This window comes from Amblyomma maculatum, chromosome 1, assembly GCF_055883805.1.
Source record: "Amblyomma maculatum isolate TAMU_Amacu chromosome 1, ASM5588380v1, whole genome shotgun sequence".
In the NCBI taxonomy this organism is placed as follows: Eukaryota; Metazoa; Arthropoda; class Arachnida; order Ixodida; family Ixodidae; genus Amblyomma; species Amblyomma maculatum.
Genome location: NC_139344.1, coordinates 419726949 through 419750458, shown reverse-complemented (window position 1 = coordinate 419750458; position 23510 = coordinate 419726949). Strand labels below are relative to the sequence as shown.

The window sequence follows — 23510 nt, the reverse complement described above, 5'->3', positions numbered from 1 at the left end:
AGCAGGGAGCCCACGGGAAGCTGTGTCGCTGGAGAATCCAGGCGGCAGCAGGGAGGACCGCTGATATACCTCTGCCGTGGCAGAGGTGCGGCGGGTGACGCTGGAGAAGCCGCTGGCAAGGCGGCGCGTCGAGGGCCGTGAGCACAAGGCCCACGGCAGCGGCAGGGGTCGCGGGTGCGTCAGGGCCCGCGGACCGTGAAGTCCGCGGGAGACTGGCAGTGACCAGTAGGGCTGCGCCCACGGAGGAGCTGCAGTGGGCCGCCGCAGTAGCCATGAGCCCGGTCCAACGCAGGGGCGCGCCGCAAACGTGGAGGCCACGAGGGGGGGGGGTGCCGCGGGGAAATCCAGGTCACCGGCACAGCACTGGGTCGACGCCTCGAGGGCGGAAGGGGCGCACTGTGAGGGTCCGGTGATCCTGGAGTCGGTTGCAGCACTGGGTCGCACCTCGCACGCAGCAGCTACGAGGTGCGCGAAGGAAGTCACGGGTGCAGGGCACCACGGCAGCAGCAGGGGTGGAAGAAGCCAGCGGGATGGGGCGATGGCCCAGGGAATATGCACCAGCAGGTTGGAGCAGGGAGGACTGAACCGCCGAAGGGGGCGAGCAAGACGCACGAATACGTGAGGGACGGTCAAGGCTGACGAGAGCGCGGCGAGAGCGGGAACGCACGAGCTCGCCGGAGCGAGCGACGCATGCACCCGCCCTCGCCGAGCTCTGAGAGGCGACAGAAGCGAAACGCGCCTAGTCGAAGGGGAGCGAAAAACGCGTGTCCGTTCCCCTCGAAGATCCGAAGGAGACGCCTGGATCCCGCATCCTTGGGCACAGTAGTCGAGCGTCCTACTACTGCACCACTCTGGCAAGGAATACCTCGTTGACTTTGACAGTGATTAAAAAAAAATGATCTCACCTGAATATTACACGGAAATCGTTGAACAAGGGATTTCAGACTTTAGTGGTTGCTGTTCTGATTTGCGAACTTAATACTGCTCTCAGACCAAACCTGCCCCCCCCCCCCTCACCCCTTGCTGCATCTTTTTCTTAAGATATCTCATGTAGATTTAGGCGCTTCCTCAGTAATTCACGGTAAATCGTACCTTTTATCACGGGCTAGGTCAGTTACCAACAAGTCCTGTTTTAGCATGCGTACATGACGCATTTTTAACTATTGCAGGAATTAGACAATGTATGATGGAAGCCAAGGCGCCAGCTTTTGCTTCATGAAAATTTCAAGTAGATGAAAATTACAGTTGACATAATGTTTCGCAACCTTCTCTTGCATCTAAAAATGAACAAAAGTATTCACTTCATTTTGGTTCTCTGGCTGATTTATGTGCTGTCAAAATTGCTGCCGTAATTGAGAGTAACAAAAACATTTATTCCCTATAAAAAAATGTCAGATATTTATTCCTTTGATTACTGATGTAAAGACTTGTTGAATAAATTTATTGCGAAGTTACTATTCACGTTTATTCTAACGACCAGCACGGTAGCAATTGATGATAGAATGAAGACTTTGAATGAAGAAAGAATGAAGAAAATTTTATTTTAGAGTTAAACAAGATAGTATGGCAACGATAAGCGAATGAAAAATCTCATTCGGGCACTGGGATTTCTGAGGATGCAGGGCTGTTCTCCTGAACATTCCTGGCACCGTACTAACCATGCTGCTGTCTGTACTCTCGGAGCTGGTTCTCTACGCCGTGTACGGGGACTGTGACCCCAGGCTCACGGGTGATATCGACAAGGTTGATCAGGTGAGGCATGGTCCATCATTAACAAAGAATGAACTACTAAACCACTTAGCTATAGCGTACTGTACATAAACGCAGCCGCTATGGGGCCCTTGTGGCATCGTAGGGTCTATTGTTCCTTAAGTGAATGCTGCAGCACCCAAACTTACATACCGATAAACAGATTTGCAACGTTGTTTTATGCATCGTTTAAAGCATATATGTGTTGAGAGCACTCACTTTGTGGAAGGGGACTCCTAAATACCTTTTTAAGTTTAAGTTCTCTTGTAGCGTTACGTATTTAGTACAAATTTGATATATGGATGATTGTGGAGGACGGAAGCCGAAATTTTGATGCACAGTATAGACTAAACACATTGTCGCTCTGAAATGGCATTAGCTGTGTTCAAACCGTTGCAAAATCTCCTTGAAGTATATTTCATATGAGAGGTTCTCGAACCTGTTTTGCCTCAGGATCCCGAGCAGGTGACCAGCCACCGTCGTCATAATCTGGAGGTATTTGTCAAGTGAAGGCCCGCTGGCATTCAGCGTTTGTCTGTAGCTGCCTGCTTTGGCGGCGACGTGGATTGGGCGAATGTTTCTACTAAGGCAGATAATGGTTCTTCCGGAGCAAAAGGGGGGATCGGTGGCTGAAAATCTCTTCGGCGCCGCTAGCACTATTTAAACGCCAGAGAAAGCGCCCAGTGACGCTCAGCATTCCCTTTCTGACTTCATTAACTTCGTGAGGTTATGTCAGCACCTTTAGTCCACTCAGATGAGTCCCATCGTACGCATGCCTCATTGAAACATTTTTACCAGCGTTTGAGACCTAATTGAAATGACGGAATAAATTGCCAGTCGCCGTATGTGACCGGCGAGTAGGCGGCGTGCTAAAAGTTTTTGCATGATGCTAAAGTCTGTGCTGTGGATGGTGCATATAGGCCGACGGCGCGATTGTGTGTAACGAGCTAAAAGAAGCAGATGCTCTGAAATGAGTAGTAACAAAAAGGGCACTGTGTTTGGTATGCGCGCGCAGCAAGAAGTGGTGCTGGCAGTATAGGGGATGTTATAAAAGCCACAAAAGTAGCTCACAGAGCCCCTGCGTTCCGCAAGATTAAGTTTCAAAATCCCTCTCTTAAACTGATTATCGTCACCATCTTTAAAATTGACATTATTGCTGCCTTGGGCTGGATTAAATTAATTTAACCTTGTGATCTGCCAACAGAGATCACCCTTATCTCCACAAGCTTTTTATCTTATCCACACGCCTCACATTCGCAGAGAACCTATAAGACCCGAATCTGTGTTCTTACAATAAAGAACCGTCGGTCATCACCGCTTCTCGGCCCTTGGCTGTGCCCGGCCCTCGACCATTGCTTTCCATTTATTTTGCTATTTTGATCGTGGACATCCCTTTGTTCCTGAACACATTCTGCTCTCCTTTCGCTTGTCAACACTACGCCTGCTATTTGTCTTTTTATAGCTGGCTTCACTGTCCTTACTTGATTTCTGGCCTTTTCTTTAGCTTCCCAGCTTTTCTCTCTGCTGTTATCACAAGCCATGCATCGAGAAGGCACCATCCTTTTGATTCAAATGCACTCATTTCTCGATTCGTCAGGTTATTAAATACAACTATCATTATCAAAAAGGAACATTTGCTTCCCGCTTCCTATTTAGTTCGTTGCAGTGCAACATATCGCTATCTGATGCATTTGCGGTGAGAAGCTTGTGCATGCTGTCATGTGCATGCGCACCAGCACCGTATTTTGTGACTGGAATTTTGAAACCTAAAATGAATACAGCGAGTTTAGCTCTATCATCGAAAACATTAAAAATTGATCTTGACCTCAAGAAAAAAAGTTCAGTTAAGAAGAAAAAATGGCAGTTTTCTTTTGAAATCGTAACAATTGGCAGAAATAGATTCCTACCGACCATTCTAGCTGGCAATATGATTCTTGCGCAATGCGAAATTAGTTACAACGGTAAACAAATGAAAAATAAAATGATTAGCCATTTGTGATACTCGCTAATTTCCAGTCAGCTCTCCCATTCAACGGCATTAAGCAGTCTTAACTCACAAGATTCCGAATATGCTTCACACCAGCGAATTCAGTTTCTGGTGTTCGGCATTATAACAGCAAAGGTATGCCCACCAGATTTGTGTCCGAGGATTTCGGAGGTGCGATGAGCGTAAAATAGGCACGTTTTCCTGTTTTGTTGGGAAACCATTTGTGACATAGCGCGATGGATATTGCTGATTTCCAGATTTCATTCATCTAACTGAATCTTGCTCAACCTAGCTTAGCCATTGATAGGCTAATTACGCCATGTCTTGCTATGACTGACTATGACAGTCATGGGTACTATGACCATGCCCAAGATCAAAGCTGATCAGGTCCAATATCATTAAGAAATACTGTGTGAAGCCGAAGTTTGGAAATAAAGACAACGTGTATCAGCACAAATTGTGATAATTATGTCTTTTCTAGGCTAATTGAGCGTGGGAGGAGGAGGAAGATGAGAAGGAAAGGCACGGAGGTTAACCGGTAAAGGAACTGGTTTGCTACCCTGCACTGGGAGAGAGGGGTAGGTGGGTATAAAAGTTGTGGGTGAGAGAGGGATGGGTGATGACAGTACAGTCATATCACAGACACCTCACATCACATAACGTCACAGTCATATCTCATATCACGTAACATAAAAAATCATAGCCTTTAGATCAGTCTTGTGCGTTTCATAAAGCGGAGCAGGGCCTGGTAGGCCTTCACCGCAGACGATCGCCGTGGCCTGGGACCTAGGATCTTAATTTCAGTTAGTGGGCGTCCATCTAGACGCTCCAGCGCACGGCATAGGTACTGTCTTTCCTCGCTGTATATGGGGCACTCACGAAAAATGTGGCCTATAGTCTCGTTGCACTCGCAGCTTGTGAATGCAGGGCTATTTGTCATACCTATCACAAAAAAATAAGAGTTTGTAAATGCTACACCAACCCACAGGCGGCGCAGCAAAGTTTCTTCACATCGGGGTAGGCCAGGTGGAAGCCGGAGCTTCAAGTCAGGGTCCAAGACGGCGATTGTGTGTTGATTCCATTTTACAGGGCAGACGCAGCGGGCAGGCTTCGCGCACTTTCGAGGGAACACACGCTCTCCTTGTGGAATTTTGACCAGTTTGCGAACTGCCGCTTAAAATCCGTGGACCCTTGAGCGTGGTATGTTGAATTAAGTCTTATAGGCCTAGGTATGCCTATAGGTCTGTAGGGTCACAATACAGTAGTACCACGCCATTTGAACACACACTGGCCATAATCAACTTTCCTGAACTTATTAGGCTTAACTACGCTTAGTTGATCCTAATAGGTCTAAATATTCTATTTATTGAGAAAGTACTTCTATTTATCACCCGCGAAACATACGCTCAGCTATGGTTAAATCACTGTGAATTGCCACTCCCGTAACATCACCAAGGTGGCCTTCTGGCAAGTTCGACATGCCAGGTACACCCAGCCAGCGGACAGCGACACAGGCACCATAATAGAAGGTCCAATGGAATGCGCACACTTCGATTTCCTCTTTCTTCCTTTTCCTTGTTCTGCTTAACATGCTTTCATCTCCGTAAAACTTCCCCCGCTGAAGACAAAGCCCCCCGGGCAAGTCAGTCGTTGCGATGACGATGTCAAGGTTTCAGTCTTTCCTCAGTCTCTCAGCCTCTTGCTTCTTGCTTTTCGTGGCTGTGCATGACATTCCATCACCGTAACAATATGTTTCTGCACATATTGCTCCTTTTTAATTCTTGGAAAGGAGTGGGAGGGACGCGTGCAAGATTCCTTCCACAAGTTTGCTGTTCTAACCCTCTGGTTAGTCTACTGCACTGGGGATAAAAGCCGTCGCGTTACGCTTGCCTTCCCGCTACGATGGCACTGGGAAAAAGCTTTGAGATGCAGTATGTCTGCACCGCCCTCCCCCCCCCCCCCCCCCCCCCCAAAGATGAAAGTGTCATTAAGTAATCGACGCGCGCGATCTACATCATTGCCGGCACATAAAAAGATATGTCGTAAACAAATGCGTTGTGTATTTTTTCTTCGCTCCTTCCATGCTTCTGCTTTTAGGTTTCGCCAGTAGTATTTGTGACATGTTAAACTGTCACTTTAAATTTGATTTCAGCTGATGCCGTACATAGTTCGAGATCTACTACGCGATTACCCCGGACTGAGCGGCATATTCGTAGCAGCTGTCTTCAGCAGCTCTCTCAGGTAAGCCCTAAAATCATAGGGTCTCTTAGATTACTCTTACGAGGAGAATGGCGAAAGCCTACCCTTCCTATCCTCTATTTTGCCTCCCATCGTCAGCCCTTTGCCGGCATTCGTTGCAGTGCAATATATAATTATAATTTTTTACAGGAAAGGCGCTGTATCGCACTTTCTCCGTCAAGTGGGAGTTTGGACGGTACACCATCGCTCCTGTTGCGTGGTGTTCCTTGGCGCGCGTTCAAGTGTGGCATTGCAGATGGCAGGGAGGTATCCCGCCACATCCAATCAGAAGGCCGCGAAAGCGGGATTCACTCTGTCCACGACAGCATGAGCCATTAAAGGCTTTCGCCTGAAAAACTTGCGTAGAATTCACCAAGTACTGCAGGTTGCATAAAATGAATTTTACATATTTTAACAAGCCTCTTGTGTAAAGGCTCGTAATACCGTCAAAAATACTCCACCTAATAAACGAAATGTGAGCTTGTGAAACTGCGAGTAAGGAAAACAATGGTGGGCAAATACTTTTGAAGCCAATTATAAACAAAATATCTGCCCTGTAGTTCTTATAAACGGAGTACGTTTAGTGAAAATCGAACGTATTTAATTCAAGTAGATTTGTCAAACGCCATACATATTCGAGCATGCCTAGTAAATGCGCTATATGGCAACCACGAAGATTTAGGCTTCGTTTTTGATTGGCTGAACGCTTGTAATCATTAGGTGCATACGTGCGTGTAGTCTCGTCTCATGAAAATGTCTCATCTCATGAAATGCCGAGGCGAACTTCGTGCGTTTCCAGCGCTTCCAAATGACGCCTCTGCAATCTTTTGATGGAAACTTTAGCATATTTTGTAACCTAGATCTCGTCGCAGACGACTCTGGTTTGATATATGCCTAGCCGAAGCACGTAAGGTGCGTTGTTAAACTTTGTACGAGACAGAGGGAACATCGGTACGAGAGCTTTATACGTAGTTTCACAAAAAAGCCTCCTTGGGTGGAACAATTCGCCAGACCTGCTAGGGGAAATATGCAGAACACATCATTATAGATTTACTATTACACAATTTAGAGGTTTTTCCTGGAGCGGGGTTTGCTTCAGTGGTCGATTGCGACTTCATTAAACGCAACATTACGACTTTGTCATGTTGTGTATGCGATTTAGAGCGATTACATGAGGGCATTGCAAATACAAGGCGCTCGCTCAGACATGCAAAAGAAGCAACGTACATCGCCCTGTTCTTATCTTAGATGTCTTTTAATGCATGCACGCTCTCGTGTTTCTCGAGCAGCATCCGGTCTAAATTTAAACTTTCAATCTACAGCACGTTGACCTCATGTTGAAGCCGTTTTGCTTCGTTTCTTCACAAGTGCTTTGTATCCTTGTAGCTTCTCAAGCGGGGAGCCACAGCATAATATGTCGCTTGTCTCGAAAAACATCCAAACTCTACTCTACTTCGTGTACTCTTTTAAGGCCACAGTGTTAGACGTTCAGTCCGCCGAGAAAGCCAACGGTGTCACGTTAAGTATAGATCGGCTGACAGGTTAGCTATATTGCCGCGAAACCTTCAAAACAGTATTTGTTGTTTTTTTAACATCCGTCGGCATACAGGCTTATCACTCTGATTCTGGACCGCGTATCAGTTCCATAATCTTTGTTTGCTAATGCTCGATGTCGCGAGTCACACCTTTATCAGTTTTGTTGTAGCGCAAGATGCACCGAGATCTGTCTCGAAGGTTCCGGCCACTTGGATGTCTTTCCACAATGTTCCAGCCCGTGCTGGTAGCTGTTTGCGACGTTATCTAGATCGTTCTGTGCAGCCTTTAAATTGAGCGTTGACGAGTGTGACGGGCATTCTTTGTTCGACGATCGACGAGCACGTTTGTTTCTATCGCCGCCGCCGAGTTGCTTAGTTCTTTTGCGGGCGCAAGTCAGCCCAAATAAAGAGTTTCTTTAGTGCAATCATCGACCCTTGATTTGCGTCGTCGACCTCGTCACAACTACGTGACATCTGGTGAAGGTGCTGCCTTTGATCCTTCAAGCGAAGACCCAAGCCGTGTTCCTGTCGCCCTGGAAGACCAGCCTACAGGTCACCGAACCAGCCGCCGACTTCAAGGCCTGCAACCCGAACACGGTCTGCAGCCTGACCCCATTCGATCTCGGAAGGCATCGACGCTGGCAATGGCCCAGCCTACAGCACCGGTTGGTTTCGTCCAACCCCGTGAGCCCCCTTGCTTCCATGGACGACCGGATGAAGATGCTGGAGATTGGATGGACCTTTTCGACCGTGTGGCAGAATTCAACGGCTGGAACGACGCTGCGAAATTCAGGCAGCTCTACTTTGTTCTTCAAGGACATGCCCGAGTTTGGTTCGAAAATCATGAGGCAGCTATAACGGATTGGGACATTTTCAAGGAAGCGTTTTTGACAGCCTTTTCAAGCGTCGTCCGAAAGGAAAGAGCCCAGGCCCTCCTTCAGTCAGAATTTCAACATCCTAATGAGCCTGTCCTGGCGTACGTTGAAGAGATGAAGCGCCTCTTTCGCCGCGCCGACCCTAACATGACTGAAGGTGAGAGAGTCAAATTTTTAATGCGAGGCGTCAAAGAATCGCTTTTTGCAAATCTTCTCCAAATCCGCCAAAAACGGTGGCGGAATTTGAAACGGAAGCGTCTGTCATCGAGAAGACGTTGTACGCCCGGATGCGCCACTGCGTGCGACCACTTCAGCCAGACTACTCAAGCCACTACCCGAGCGCGTCTGCGAGTGGAGAGAACCTTCGGGACCTCATCCGGGAGATCGTGCGAGAGGAGCTCCGCCGATTGATGCCATCATCGCAACAACCCCAGGTGGCGACGCTCGCGGACGTCGTCCGTGAAGAAGTCCAGCATGCGCTGGGCGTTCCTCAAGCGACGGCTGCGACTGTTCCAGCACAAGAGGCAACAGCAATGAACTACGCTGGTGCATTACGTCGCCCTGCGCCCCGACGTGATGACTTTCCGAACCCTCGCCGCTACCGTCCTGTTTCTGAAAATCGTCTCCTAGCCCCCGCCCGCCAAGCATACCAACGACCCCCAAACCCCAGGAAGTGCGACGCCTGGAGGACTGCAAACAACCGGCCATTATGCTTCCACTGCGGTGAGGCCGGCCACATTCTGCGCCACTGCCCGTACCGACGAATCGGTCTCCGCGGATTTGCTGTCGACGCTCCACGACCACGCCCAGGTGAACGACCACAAGAAATTGACAACTATCTGCGTAGCGGTGAGATTGCGCCACCAAGCCGTCGGTTCAGATCTCCATCGCCGTACAGGGCCCGCTATGCGTCGCCAGGCCGTACCTATGATGAGAGTATGCGCGGAAGGTCCCCAAGCCCGCGCAGGGGAAACTAAACAGAGCAACCTTTGGTAGTGAGGTTTCTCAACAGCGAAAAGACGAAGATCCCCCGCCGATGACGACCACTAACGAAGACGCAGCCATTTCACCGCCGCTCCACACGACGACATTGACAACGCGACCAGAGTGCAAGCAGACACCACCGCCTAGCGAAGTAACAACGGTATGCCCCGGTCACGACCTAAAGAAACGACGGAGCCGAGATCGGACACTAATGCCCACGTGCAATGCGAGGACGCGAACAATTGACCTTGAAGTTGATATCGACGGTCGCAGAGTCACTGCCTTAGTAGACACCGGAGCTGACTATTCCGTCATCAGTGGACCGTTAGCCTCTCAGCATAGGAAAGTTACCACCGCTTGGGATGGCCCGTTGATTCGCACCGCAGGTGGCAACCTGATTACTCCATCGGGACGATGCACTGCAAGAATAACCGTAAATGGGCGTACTTACCCCACCAACTTTGTGGTCTTGCAGCAGTGCTCGCGAGACGTGATATTAGGCATGGACTTCCTAAATGAAAAGAGGGCTATCATCGACCTCCGATCCAAGCTCATCAAGCTCTCTGCAGACAAAGCCATACCTACTACGACGACGTCGACGCAACACGTCGCTCTAAACGTCCTCGACGGAGAATTGACCGTGCCGCCCCGATGAAGCGTCGCCGTCAGCGTCGGTAGCACAGACATAGAAACCGCTGAAGGCATCGTCGAAGGAAATATCCAATTGCTCTTGGAACGAGGTATCGGCATCGCAAGAGGCATCGCGAAATTCCGGAGAGGACAAGCTCAGGTGCTGGTAACAAACTTCACTGAAGAATACCGGCATCTCAACAAGGGCACGACCATCGCTTTTCGCGACGAATTAGCGGGCCTCAAAGACGTATTCGCCCTCCACGGCCAACCACTGGAAGACGCACCGGACCAATTCCGTGAGCCCACATTTGACATCAACCCAGTATTGACCCATAGCAGGAAAAACAAGATTCGCAGTCTTCTTCGAAACTACAGGGAGTGCTTCTCGTCATCATCGAAGGTACGACAAACACCACTGGCCAAGCACCGCATATCAACGGACGAACACGCCCAACCTCTGCGCCAAAGCCCTTATCGTGTATCGCAGCGAGAACGCCAGGCCATTCGCGATCAAGTTGAGGAAATGCTGCGTGATGACGTAATCCAGCCATCGAACAGCCCCTGGGCGGCACCAGTCGTGAAGAAGAAGACGGCACACTTCGCTTCTGCGTTGATTACCGCCGCTTGAATAGAATAACGAAAAAGGATGTCTACCCGCTTCCCCGCATTGACGACACTCTCGACCGGCTCTGCAATGCAAGGTACTTCTCATCGATGGACCTGAAAAGCGGATATTGGCAAATTGAGGTCGACGAAAGAGATCGCGAGAAGACCGCATTCATCACACCGTACGGTCTTTTTGAGTTCAAGGTGATGCCATTTGGCCTCTGCTCCGCACCAGCCACATTTCAACGAGTAATGGACACAGTCCTGGCATGCTTGAAGTGGCAAGTTTGTTTGGTGTATTTGGACGACGTTGTTTTCTTATCGTCAAACTTTCAAGACCACCTAAAATGACTATAGGCAGTGCTGGAAGCCATCAAGTCATCGGGACTAACGCTAAAAGCCGAGAAGTGTCACTTCACCTACGAAAGAACTACGATTCCTAGGTCACATCGTTAGCAAGGACGGTATTCGCCCAGACCCGGAGAAAACAGCTGCAATCGCACAATTCCCACCGCCTGCCGACAAGAAAGTTGTGCGCCGATTCCTTGGGCTGTGCGCTTATTATAGACGATTTTTCAGAAACTTTTGGCGGATCGCCGAACCGTTGACGCAGCTTACAAAGGCTGACGTACCTTTCAAATGGGAAGCGCCGCAAGGAGAAGCCTTCGACGAACTTAAGCGCCGCCTGCAATGCCCCCCTGTACTTGTCCACTTTGATGAAAACGCCGAGACCGAAATTCACACCGACGCGAGCAGTGTGGGCCTAGGAGCCGTTCTCGTCCAGAAGAGTGCCGGACAGGAGAAAGTAATCGCCTACGCGAGCAGATCTCTCACAAAAGCCGAAGTCAACTACTCGACGACCGAGAAGGAGTGTCTCGCGATCATCTGGGCCACTTCTAAGTTTCGTCCATATCTATACGGCCGACCATTCAAGGTGGTAAGCGACCATCATGCGCTCTGCTGGCTAGCTAATTTGAAAGATCCCTCCGGCCGCCTTGCCAGATGGAGCCTACGACTTCAATAGTTTGACATGACTATAGTCTATAAGTCGGGCCGGAAGCATTCCGACGCAGACTGCTTATCACGCGCTCCCGTCGACGCTACCCCGAAGGACGATGACAACGACGCCTTTTTAGGGCAGGTAAGCGCCAGCAGGTTCGCAAAACAGCGATCAGACCCTGAGCTGAAAGCGCTAGCCGATTACTTGGAAGGAAAGACCGCGTCTTCTCCTGGTGTGTTCAGGCGACATTTATCCTTCACGTTAAGCAATGGCCTCCTCGTGAAGAAGAACTTTGCACCCAAAAAGACCGCGCAGCTTCTCGTAGTGCCTAAAACCCTTCGGCAAGAAATTCTGCAGGCGTTGCACGATGAGCCCACAGCAGGCCACCTCGGATTTGCGCGCACGTTGCGTCGAATCCAGGAGAAGTATTACTGGCCGCGACTGCCTGCCGAGGTTTCTCACTACGTGAAGACGTGTCGTGAGTGCCAACGACGCAAGACGCCGCCGATCAGACCAGCAGGACTGCTAAACCCGATTCCGCCCCCAATCCTGCCCTTTCAACAAATTGGGATGGATCTCCTCGGCCCCTTTCCATCTTCGTCTATGGGTAACAAGTGGATCATCGTGGCCACTGACTACCTTACCCGTTACGCCGAAGCAAGAGCACTACCAAATGGTACCGCGGCAGAAGTCGCCAAATTTTTTGTCGAACAAATTCTCTTGCGACACGGCGCCCCAGAAGTGCTCATCACGGACAGGGGAACGGCGTTTACGGCAGAGTTGACGCAAGCCATTCTGGAATACAGTCACACAAGCCATCGACGAACAACTGCGTACCATCCCCAGACCAATGGCCTTACGGAGCGCCTGAACAAAACGATCGCGGACATGATCGCTATGTACGTCGACGCTGAACACAAGACCTGGGACGCCCTCTTGCCGTACGTGATCTTCGCGTATAACACGGTAGTCCAGGAGACGACCAGAGCGACCCCGTTTAAGCTTGTGTACGGCAGGGAGCCCACGACGACGCTCGACGCAATGCTGCCGTACGTAACCAAAGAAGACAATCTTGACGTCGCCGCCTACCTGCAGCGTGCAGAGGAAGCCCGACGACTCGCACGGCTGCGTATTAAAGATGAACAGCGCACCGACAGCCGACGATACAATTTACGACGACGCCACGCAGAGTACAATCCAGGAGACCAAGTGTGGGTTTGGACACCAATTCGCCGTCGCGGATTAAGTGAAAAGTTGTTGCGTCGATACTTTGGGCCATACAAAATCCTTCGCCGCGTCGGCCCGCTGGACTATGAAGTCATTCCCGACGGAACGTCAGCATCACAACGGCGAAGCGCACGCCCAGAAATTGTACATGTTGTACGACTGAAGCCATATTACGCGCGTTAAAGAATCTGTGGCATTTAAACTTTGCAGTGTTTATGTTCAAGTTGCTTTGTTTTGGAACATCGAGACGATGTTTTTTTAACGGGGGAGTAATGCCGCGAAACCTTCAAAACAGTATTTGTTTTTTTTTTAATAGCCGCCGGCATACAGTCTTATCACTCTGATTCTGGACCGCGTATCAGTTCTGTAATCTTTGTTTGCTAATGCTCGATGTCGCGAGTCACACCTTTATCAGTTTTGTTGTAGCGCAAGATGCACCGAGATCTGTCTCGAAGGTTCCGGCCACTTGGGTGTCTTTCCATAATGTTCCAGCTCGTGCTGGTAGCTGTTTGCGACGTTATCTAGATTGTTCTGTGTAGCCTTTAAATTGAGCGTTGACGAGTGTGACGGGCATTCTTTGTTCGACGATCGAAGAGCACGTTTGTTTCTATCGCCGCCGCCGAGTTGCTTAGTTCTTTTGCGGGCGCAAGTCAGCCCAAATAAAGAATAATGGCAGCGTTTGGGCGAGTTGGTTAGACATGTTAAACCTGGAAAGCGCATAAAAACAACGGACAACAGCAAGAGACAGACACACGAGCGCTTACTTCCAACTGATTTTTATTTTCATGCGAGAAGCAGAATATATGTACACTTCAGATCACATGCGCATGCGAAGAAAACTCAAACAAGAAAAAAGAAAAAATATTATCTGGCTGCACATGTAAAAGATTAAAGATATGCAATCTCTTTCTCAGACAGCAAAATCGACGCACCACTTACACAATCATCGCCAGTTCGTGCTATCTCACTTGCCTCAACAATTTCACGCGTTGTTTTACACTTGCTTTTATACAGAACTTCACATTGATGAAAGAGAGGACGACAATTCTTCTTGCTTTTGCACTTGAGGCAATGAATGCTCAAATGCCCACCTTTTCTGTTTTCGACAGCGTAATTGTGTTCACCTAATCTCTCATTTAGGCATCTACCAATTAGGCCTATGTAATATTTACCGCAAGTCAATGGAATCTTGTACACAACCCCTTCTGTGCATTTTACAAATGGTTTTTGGTGCTTTATCATGCAACCTGACTTCAGCCTGTTTTTTGACGTGCCCTGCTTACTTAGCGCACTCAGCTTACTTGGGGCAGAGAACAACACATTTACATTCACTCGGTTACCAATTTTACTTAGGTTGTGTGACAACCTGTGCTTATAGGGGATGACTGCAAACTGTCTTTTATCTTTTGTCTTATCCGGCTCTTGCTTTGATTTAGCATTCCTTTTGTTTGTTTTAACAAGTCTTTCTGCAACAGACACCAGCATGTGCAATGGGTAGCCAGCATCTTGCAACTTTCTTGACTGTAAAAAGATGCTTTCTTCAACAGAATGTGGGCATGACTTTTTCAAACAGTTTATGAAACCTAAACGAGCTATGTTACGTTTAATGAGTTTAGAATGCGCGGAGCTGAAAGGTAAAGGCAATTTTCCATCTCTGGGATGATAAGTCCAGCAAGTATGATCTGCAAAAAATGTTAACATGATGTCAAGGAACCGTATGCTATTGTTATCAGGGAGCTCATGTGTGACAACAAGTGGAGATAAACAGTTCGAAAAACAATCTAAAACACTTCCAACGGCCTCATCGAGGGTGATTACAGTTGTGTCTAACAAAATTAAAAAGTCGTCAACGTAACGAAATACATTTAACACCCCTACGTCTTTCAGGCGAGCAAAGAGCCTTCTGTCACATTCAGATAAAAACACGTCACTTAAAATGGGAGCCACACTGGACCCTATACAAATTCCTTGCTTCTGTAAAAACAGGTCATCGCCCCACCTAACAAATGTAGAATCGAGATATGTTCCTAAAAGTTCTAGAAAAGCGCCGACACTCACACCCACTGAATTCTGAAAATCAATTACACCAGAGTTCTCGATACATCTTTCAACGCACTGCAGCAAACCATTTTGGGACAAAGAGTAGTAGAGGTCCTTTATATCTACAGAGAAAGCACTGAGACTTCTTTCACTTTGCTTAAGAAAAGTAGTCACACAATCGGAATTTTTTATTAAGAAGGGGTCGTCAACAACTAGCTGTTTTAGGCTCTTTTGCAGGAAGTCTGAGACTGATTTTTGCCACGTTCCCGCTTCTGAAACGATTATTCTTAAAGGACAATCCAATTTATTGGTTTTAGCAGAAAAAAACATGTCAAGATTTAGACCTCTGGAATTTTCGATGGACTGAGCTAAACGGGTGAGATTATGCGAAGTACACAACTTTTTTGCCTTCAGCCTAATTTTTGAAAGCTTAATGCCTTGCTGCTTGTGAAATACATTCTCAATCGCTTTGTCAACTTTTTCATCAAAAAGGCATCTTGGCATCACAGCAAAACCGCCTTCCTTATCAGATGGAAGAACACATAAGTTGTCTTCCTTGAGGACTTTCAATACGTTTGAAAGGGATACCATTGGCCTTGTCTTCGAACACTTCTTTAAAACGTCGATGCCCTGCGACACACAGCTCCCTTGCTCACTTGTTGGGGCATGCTTCGAAACCGTACGGACCATGGCCAAGAGTTCTGGTTTAGATTTCTTTTGTACCACGGCGAACTTTGGTCCCAACTGAAGCGTACGGCGCACATCTTCGGGAAGCGTTATCTCCCCAAACGTATGGACGTGGTTGTGCAACCTAGAATTCCGTTTAGGGACCAGTTGTCGAAGCCCAGGCAGGACAGTACTCCATAAAAACTCGGCGGACTGGTTAAGAACTCGTGCGAATTGCTGCCATTTTTTCTTAGCACTCGGCGGGCTCTCACCTTATGAAAGCCTTGCTTGCAGACAGTCCTTGTACAGTCTTGCTTGTCTTCTCCATTCCGCTCGAAGTATCTTCAATATCCTTTTTCCATGACTAACCGAGGGTTGAAGTGATCCAAACAAGGATAAGACAGCCGGGGGCAGCACGTTGCATCGAATGCAAAATGAAAGAGCACGAGCTTGGCAGATGGCGTTTGCGGTGAGGGAAACCAGAAAACACGGATCCACATTCACACAGGAAAAAGAGCCCATTGTACAAGAAATACAGTTCAATAACGGCAGCGTTTGGGCGAGTTGGTTAGACATGTTAAACCTGGAAAGCGCATAAAAACAACGGACAACAGCAAGAGACAGACACACGAGCGCTTACTTCCAACTGATTTTTATTTTCATGCGAGAAGCAGAATATATGTACACTTCAGATCACATGCGCATGCGAAGAAAACTCAAACAAGAAAAAATATTATCTGGCTGCACATGCAAAAGATGAAAGATATGCAATCTCTTTCTCAGACAGCAAAATCTGTCTGAGAAAATCTGCCTGTTGCAGAAGGACTTGTTAAAACAAACAAAAGGAATGCTAACTCAAAGCAAGAGCCGGATAAGACAAAAGATAAAAGACAGTTTGCAGTCATCCCCTATAAGCACAGGTTGTCACACAACCTAAGAAAAATTGGTAACCGAGTGAATGTAAATGTGTTGTTCTCTGCCCCAAGTAAGCTGAGTGCGCTAAGTAAGCAGGGCACGTCAAAAAACAGGCTGAAGTCAGGTTGCATGATAAAGCACCAAAAACCATTTGTAAAATGCACAGAAGGGGTTGTGTACAAGATGCCATTGACTTGCGGTAAATATTACATAGGCCAAACTGGTAGATGCCTAAATGAGAGATTAAGTGAACACAATTACGCTGTCGAAAACAGAAAAGGTGGGCATTTGAGCATTCATTGCCTCAAGTGCAAACGCAAGAAGAATTGTCGTCCTCTCTTTCATCAATGTGAAGTTCTGTATAAAAGCAAGTGTAAAACAACGCGTGAAATTGTTGAGGCAAGTGAGATAGCACGAACTGGCGATGATTGTGTAAGTGGTGCGTCGATTTTGCTGTCTGAGAAAGAGATTGCATATCTTTCATCTTTTGCATGTGCAGCCAGATAATATTTTTTCTTGTTTGAGTTTTCTTCGCATGCGCATGTGATCTGAAGTGTACATATATTCTGCTTCTCGCATGAAAATAAAAATCAGTTGGAAGTAAGCGCTCGTGTGTCTGTCTCTTGCTGTTGTCCGTTGTTTTTATGCGCTTTCCAGGTTTAACCAAATAAAGAGTTTCTTTAGTGCAATCATCGACCCTTGATTTATGTCGTCGACCTCGTTACAACTACGTGAAAATATCAAGGCCTACACAGAGTGTCAGATTTCACTTTGAAGTGAACATTAACGTGTTGACTCGTTATTAAATTTTCGTTTGGGTGCCAGGCATCACTTTTTCATTTTCTATTAGTTTTTGCCTGCAATAATATCGGTTTCGGGGCGGGTTTTTCTTTTTTCATATTTAGTTTACTTTTCTTTAAACTTTAAGATCGAGAGTTTATTAATAACGTATTATAAAATCCCTAGAAAAGTTGTAATGACATGCAATTTTATAAATCAAATTAATTTCAACAATTATTATTGCCCAATTAGTGTAAACTGATGATCTAACCCCGGTTCCCTTGTCGTCCCTTGTGTCACAAAGCAAGTGCTCTGCCTCTCCCAACACAAAGAACCTCCCAAGAGAGGCCACGTTTTACGAAGATCACTGAAGTTGAGCAATGCGTACACGCAGTTTACGGTAAAATTTGTACACTTGCATATGCTTGAAAATGTCTGCAAAATAGTTTTTGTTCTTGCTTCTTAGTACGCTGTCGTCGGGTTACAACGCTCTGGCCGCTGTGACTTGGGGCGACTTTGTTCGACCGCACGTGAACCTGACAGAAGCTTCTGCTCTGCGACTCACCAAGTGCATCGGTCAGTCACAGGCACAAAACTTTGGTTGCACATTACTTCGTGAGACTGAAAGCAAAACTAAAGTTCCAAATATTTCAGCCGCAACATACGGTCTACTGTCTATATCCATCGCTTTCCTTGCATCAGTCATGGAATCCATCGTACACGTAAGTGGCGATTTATTATGTTTTGTGTGGTACCGGAAAACTAGAAGATAGCGGTCATCGAAGATTATTTGTTATATGACAGTACGTGTGAGCAACCTCAGCGGGCTTGAATGTCACAGCGAAAAATTCCGTTTTTCGCAATCGCAAAATAACAGTACCAGCCTAGTGCTTTGGAAGCAATACCTGCTTCCCGGAAGTGTAATTTGGTGCCGCTCCCATGAGCTTTATTCTGAGAGAGCCGATAACAATGCAGTACAACTACAGTTGTGAGTTCTTTCTATTGAAAAATACCGAGGTGAGGAGAGGGGGGATATCCTCTTCTTGCTTTTCCTTTTTAGTTCATGCGTAGCGAAGAAATGTTCTCCCAGCACACACAGCGCCGCCAAACACGGTGGCGTCGCTTTCTAGTTACGTAAATAACGTAAATATAAGCAGTGACAGCTAGAAAGGTTTCCGAGCGCTTACGGAAGCAGTCAAGTAAAAAGAAGGCAGGTTGGTCGAGTGGTTCCCGCATGGCCAGGTTTAGTATGTCATCTAACTGCCACTGTGATTATCACAAAATGCCAGCCCTGTCTTCTTCATTGAAACCTCAGTCTCATCCTGCAGTATAGTGTTAAATGGCTCAGAACGGATAGTAAAGGAAACTATTGTGATAAAGTTAGCCTCCTCACCTTCTGTTCTTTGTTTTGCATCTGCGTTCATCGCCTCTTAAAGGGAAAAGTATGCCACGTTTCCTGTATCATGCCCTCGTTCCATAGGAAGACGAATTTAGGTTTGCTTTTTTTACACCTTCAGCAGAAACAACTGCACTGATTATAAGAAGGCTAAATAATTTAGGCAAATGCACCAGCCGCGCTATACAGGGGGATCCAAGTCCTGGGTTCGCTCGAGTTTTGCGCGAGTTTGCACGGTGAGTTTGCACGGTGAATTTGCACTCAGTGAACTATATAGCGTAGAAAGAGCAAAAGCAGCAAACAGTAAAATGCCGAGATTAAGCAGCACGCGCGCACAATGCGCAAGGCTGCTTCGTCGCTTCAAACTAAGCAGACCGAGCTATACGTGCCAGCGTCGCATATTGTTATCGACTTAGGGTAGAAACAGAGTATCATTACTTACCCACTATCTGTGTACACACTCACTGGAACCAGCAGGCGGGTCGAGAGCGTGCCACCTTTTCCGATCATCATCTGTGCATCCACACTAGAAGGCAAGCAGTGCACATGCTGTGTATTCTCGTGCCAAACCTTTCCTTCTTTTAATGAGCGAAAGAATCACAACAATATTGTGAAAAATTGATTTGGCCCCGAAGTATATTTGGTTTTAGCTAAGCGAGATTCGATGACAAGCGAAGTGTGAGGCAAATACAAAACACTGGCGCTTTCTGTCACGTTTCGTGCCAGTCAGCACAAGTTTGCAGGCGGCCAAGTCAAACCTGTCGAACGCACGAGGAATCTTGCATGGTGAAAGTATGCCGACGCCACTGCTGTGCCATTCCTGTTTTGTGCTTTCGAGCGATGGAGCACTGGGCATCTACCACATGCTTTGCTCGGTTCATTTTGAAGGGAAAGCTTCCCTACTCCAAGTAAAGCCAAGGTAGCCGTGCGGAGTTGGAGCCGCTACGGCGCATGTGCCGAGCAACATGTGCGCCACCGATGACTCATCAGCCTCACTGCGCTGAACCAGAAGTGGCAGCTGACTCTACAGGCACAGATAAAGTCAGTACTCAGCCACTTATAAAAAGAGGAGGAGAAGCCTTCGCTCTTCAGATGAACGATAGCGCTTTACTACACGTAACCGTGCGTAAAATTTTTCGTGAGTCTGGTTTAACTGAAGTTAAACCAAAGCATTGTTTTTTAGCGAATCACAGTCCTCGCGAGGCAAAAATATTCTAGAACGAATAGAACAAAACAAGAGATGGGCTTAGAGCGTTGGATCTACGGCTACCACCCCTGAATATCAAATGACCCCGGAATTTGACCTCTAGCGTAGGAATTTAATCGCTATCACATATACATCATTGCCGTGGGAGAGGTGTCTGCCCGACCACGTCACCAAGTGTACAAAATATCGACGTCGAATCTAATCGGCTATGGCAAATACGATGGTGACCTCCACAAAATTGGCCTGGGCCTCAAATATAGCCTGGTCACACCCAAAATTTGACTTGAGCCGATTTGGACCAAAACAAATGTTCAGTCTAATTCGACTTAGCGAACCCGATGTTCAAACCCGAATTTAGCCCGAACCACCACCAAATGTGCCCCGAGCCACCTCCAAATGTGACTCCGGATGATTTAAACCAAAATTATTGCCAAGCCTAATTAGACTATGGTGAATATAATGATAATGTCCAAATCTCGCCTGGGTCATCCCGATATTTGGCTCGGTCAACTCTACAATTTGACCTGCCGATTTAGACCAAAATGGAGATCCGGCCTATTTCTAATATGGCGGCCACAATGGGGACCTCCAGACGTAGCCCTGAGTACCCGCGAAATTTGATCTCGGACGATTTGGACTGAAATCAATTTTACCCGAAACAAGCTCCTACGAAAAAGCACCTCATAAATAAACCACGATCTACGGTCAAAACTGCGCTCAGAACAGGAGTCACGATGGCAGAATTGTTTATGAGTGCCTTAACGATCAATATATACCATGTCAAAAGTTTTTACGACAAAGCGAATTTGCTCTCTCAGTGACCACACCAAAGAACCCGTTCAATATCCGTGGTAATAAAGCGCTAGCGCCATCGATCGGTGTTGCAGGGTAATAGGCATTAATAAGGCGGCGACTGCATACGGCGACTATGGACACTGACATTGGCGGCATCTTTCTGTTGGAGATTTGTGCGTGCTCGAGTGCACCGCTTCGTCACCGCTGTACTGTGCGCTTACGCCTTTGAAACATCTGGTGGAACTTAGTTTGCTCTTTGCTATGAGTTATACGGTTAAAATGTAAGTTATAAGTAACCTGCAATGAAGTTTGCTGTATCGATTACCGCGCCGTGAGACATAGCCTAGCGAGAAGTGCAAATACTTTTTAGGCGCTCCCGTAGGGCGTTTTCACGTCCCCTGCATGCGCTTACAGGGATCAGATTGCACGTACTGCTGAACCCCTTCATGGTGTGCCTCAGATAACTGCGCTACGTCTGAAGCGTCCGGGCAAGGACGTTATTTGCCACACGTGTATCTATAATGCTGCATAATATGGTCGGTCGTTTATCGCGAACCAAGCGGCTAACAGCGGCAGTTTTAGGCGTGCTGTAGAACAACTGTAGTGCCGCCTAGGCAGTGCAGGTTCCCTTTAGCCATAGCCTCATTTATATTATCCATGCTCGGTCATGGCCATGAAGGTCCGAAGATGCCATCTGTCGCGTCCAAGACCACGGTGGACGAAAATAAAAAGCAACCCTTCGGCGTGCCCGCGCAGGGGCAAGATAGCGGCCACTAGTTTACGCCGCTAGTTACCGCACACATTTTAGAGTTCCATGCTTCCCACCGATTATGCTGGCGTCCTGCAGGACATTGGCACAAGCAGGTAGGAACTTTCATTTCGCTTACTGCCCAAATCCATAATTTTCAAACGCAGAGACACGCATCGTCTACTCGAGCAGCTGTGGGGATGATGCTGCAGGAACATCCTGTGGTTCGTAGCCTCGTCTAACAAAGAACCTTTTAATAACATTTTGTCGCCAACACCGATTCCCGGTTTTATCGGCAGCTCAGCTGACAGCTGAATGGCGACGTTAAGGGACCACCTCACGCATTCCCTTTGACTGCACTCCAGACTGGCACCTTGATCTGCTGTCTCGAATATTCTGTGCATTCGGGCATGCAAGAACAGCCCACTCTGCTCATTGGAAAGAAGCGCTTTTTATGTTTTCTGTATACGGACACTGCTGATACTCTTTGTCGCTTCTAAAGACCGAATTCTGAGCGACAGTCTATAAAGGAACGTTTCTCCAACCAAAAAGAATGATTTCAAGTGCACAAGCATCATATACGCATCGAAATAAAGTGCCAGTGCGAGCCGCACCTTAGAAACGCCTGCGAAACGTGAGATAGAAAAATCTCCTAGTAAATGTGCTGCCTCTATACATAAATGAGCAGGACACAAGAAGAGATACACGGGACGGGCGCTGTTCTGTGTCGGTGCAACACAGGACAGGTTGATCAGCATAAAACGCTTCTAAAGCATCTTAAAGCGCTTAGAAACACCGTGCTAGAAATATTTCATCTACAACTTGAACTCGTAACGCACACGGTAAAACAATAAAGAAGTGAGAAAATGCCATAAAACATCATCGCGTGAGTAGTACTTTCTTTTCTTGACTGTCAACGAAGCCCATGAGACGACGTCCAAGTGGAGATAACCTCTGACTGACTCTAGATACACAAATGGAATTTAAAAAGGCTCCAATTGTTGAATTTCATGTCTTAAAACCATTAGTTTATCATCTGAAGGCGTCGACAGAGCTCGGGGAGGTCCCAGGCTTAGCCAAACTCGCATCATCTTGCATAGTGCTTCAGCATTCAACAGTTCAAAGATGCCTCATGTGATGGATAGGATATGATAGGAGAAACTTTATTACATTAGAGGTATTGCTGACAGAGTTCCTCCATCTTCTTTGCGTAAATTTGTTGCTAATGCAGGCTACAGGATCGTTCGTCGGCGCAATGTCTGGTCCCCTCCTGGCCGTCTTTGTTCTCGGCGTCTTTTTTCCCTGCTGCAAGAAAAAGGTGAGAAAATTAGATCAAACACTGTGCCATCGAGGGAAAGTAACACTATACAGCCTATACGATATGAATGCCGGCCCAGATGAATTTCAAATTTAAAGAACTCACTGCAGAGAATTTGGCACGTAAATTAAACTTGTTACTCAGGCCGCGGCATTGCTTCACCGTAAAGGCAAATATCGATTTAGTGCTTGCAATACACGATGACATTTTTCCTGAAGTTCATGGTACACAAAAATGTAAATACAATTGCAGATTTTATCCTCTTCAACATATAGTGTCTGAAGGACCCCGCAGGTACTTCAAAAATGCTGCAGTCGCACAGCATAAGGGTAATTTATCTTGCTGCCAGCATGTCTGGGATTTCATCCAGTAACCAAGGCGTGATTAGACGGAAGCCAACAACTATCAGCGTCGAGTTGGAATGAAATTAGAACGAAACTGCTAATATATATATATATATATATATATATACATGGTTCGCTTGTTACTAATGGGCCAGAGTTAGATTCAAACAGGATGTCACATAACTTTCCCGATTATCCATTTTATTCCAACAGTTTCGGACGGTGGACCGTCCTTCTTCAAGGTAGAATTGAGAATGGAGAATAACTCCGCACATTACGCCAGTGTTAAGAGAGGGAGAAGAAATTCTCGCTCTCCGTCTTTGGAGAAACAAACATTACTGAATGGATATTCATCTTAACAATGGCGTAATAAAATAGATCTGCTGGAATAAAATAGATAATCGGGAAAGTTATGTGACATCTATATATATATATATATATATATATATATATATATATATATATAT

General features: G+C 47.0%; 1 protein-coding gene across 1 annotated transcript in view; it reads left to right on the top strand.

Moving 5' to 3' along the window:
• LOC146209221 (sodium-coupled monocarboxylate transporter 2-like) overlaps window positions 1–23510 on the top strand; it is a 61354-nt gene that overhangs the window by 23539 nt on the left and 14305 nt on the right. The window contains exons 8-12 of the mRNA XM_084579818.1: window positions 1623–1752; window positions 5889–5977; window positions 17702–17811; window positions 17890–17957; window positions 22613–22699. Coding sequence (XP_084435944.1) covers window positions 1623–1752; window positions 5889–5977; window positions 17702–17811; window positions 17890–17957; window positions 22613–22699 — 484 coding nt within the window. The remainder of the gene's footprint in view (window positions 1–1622; window positions 1753–5888; window positions 5978–17701; window positions 17812–17889; window positions 17958–22612; window positions 22700–23510) is intronic.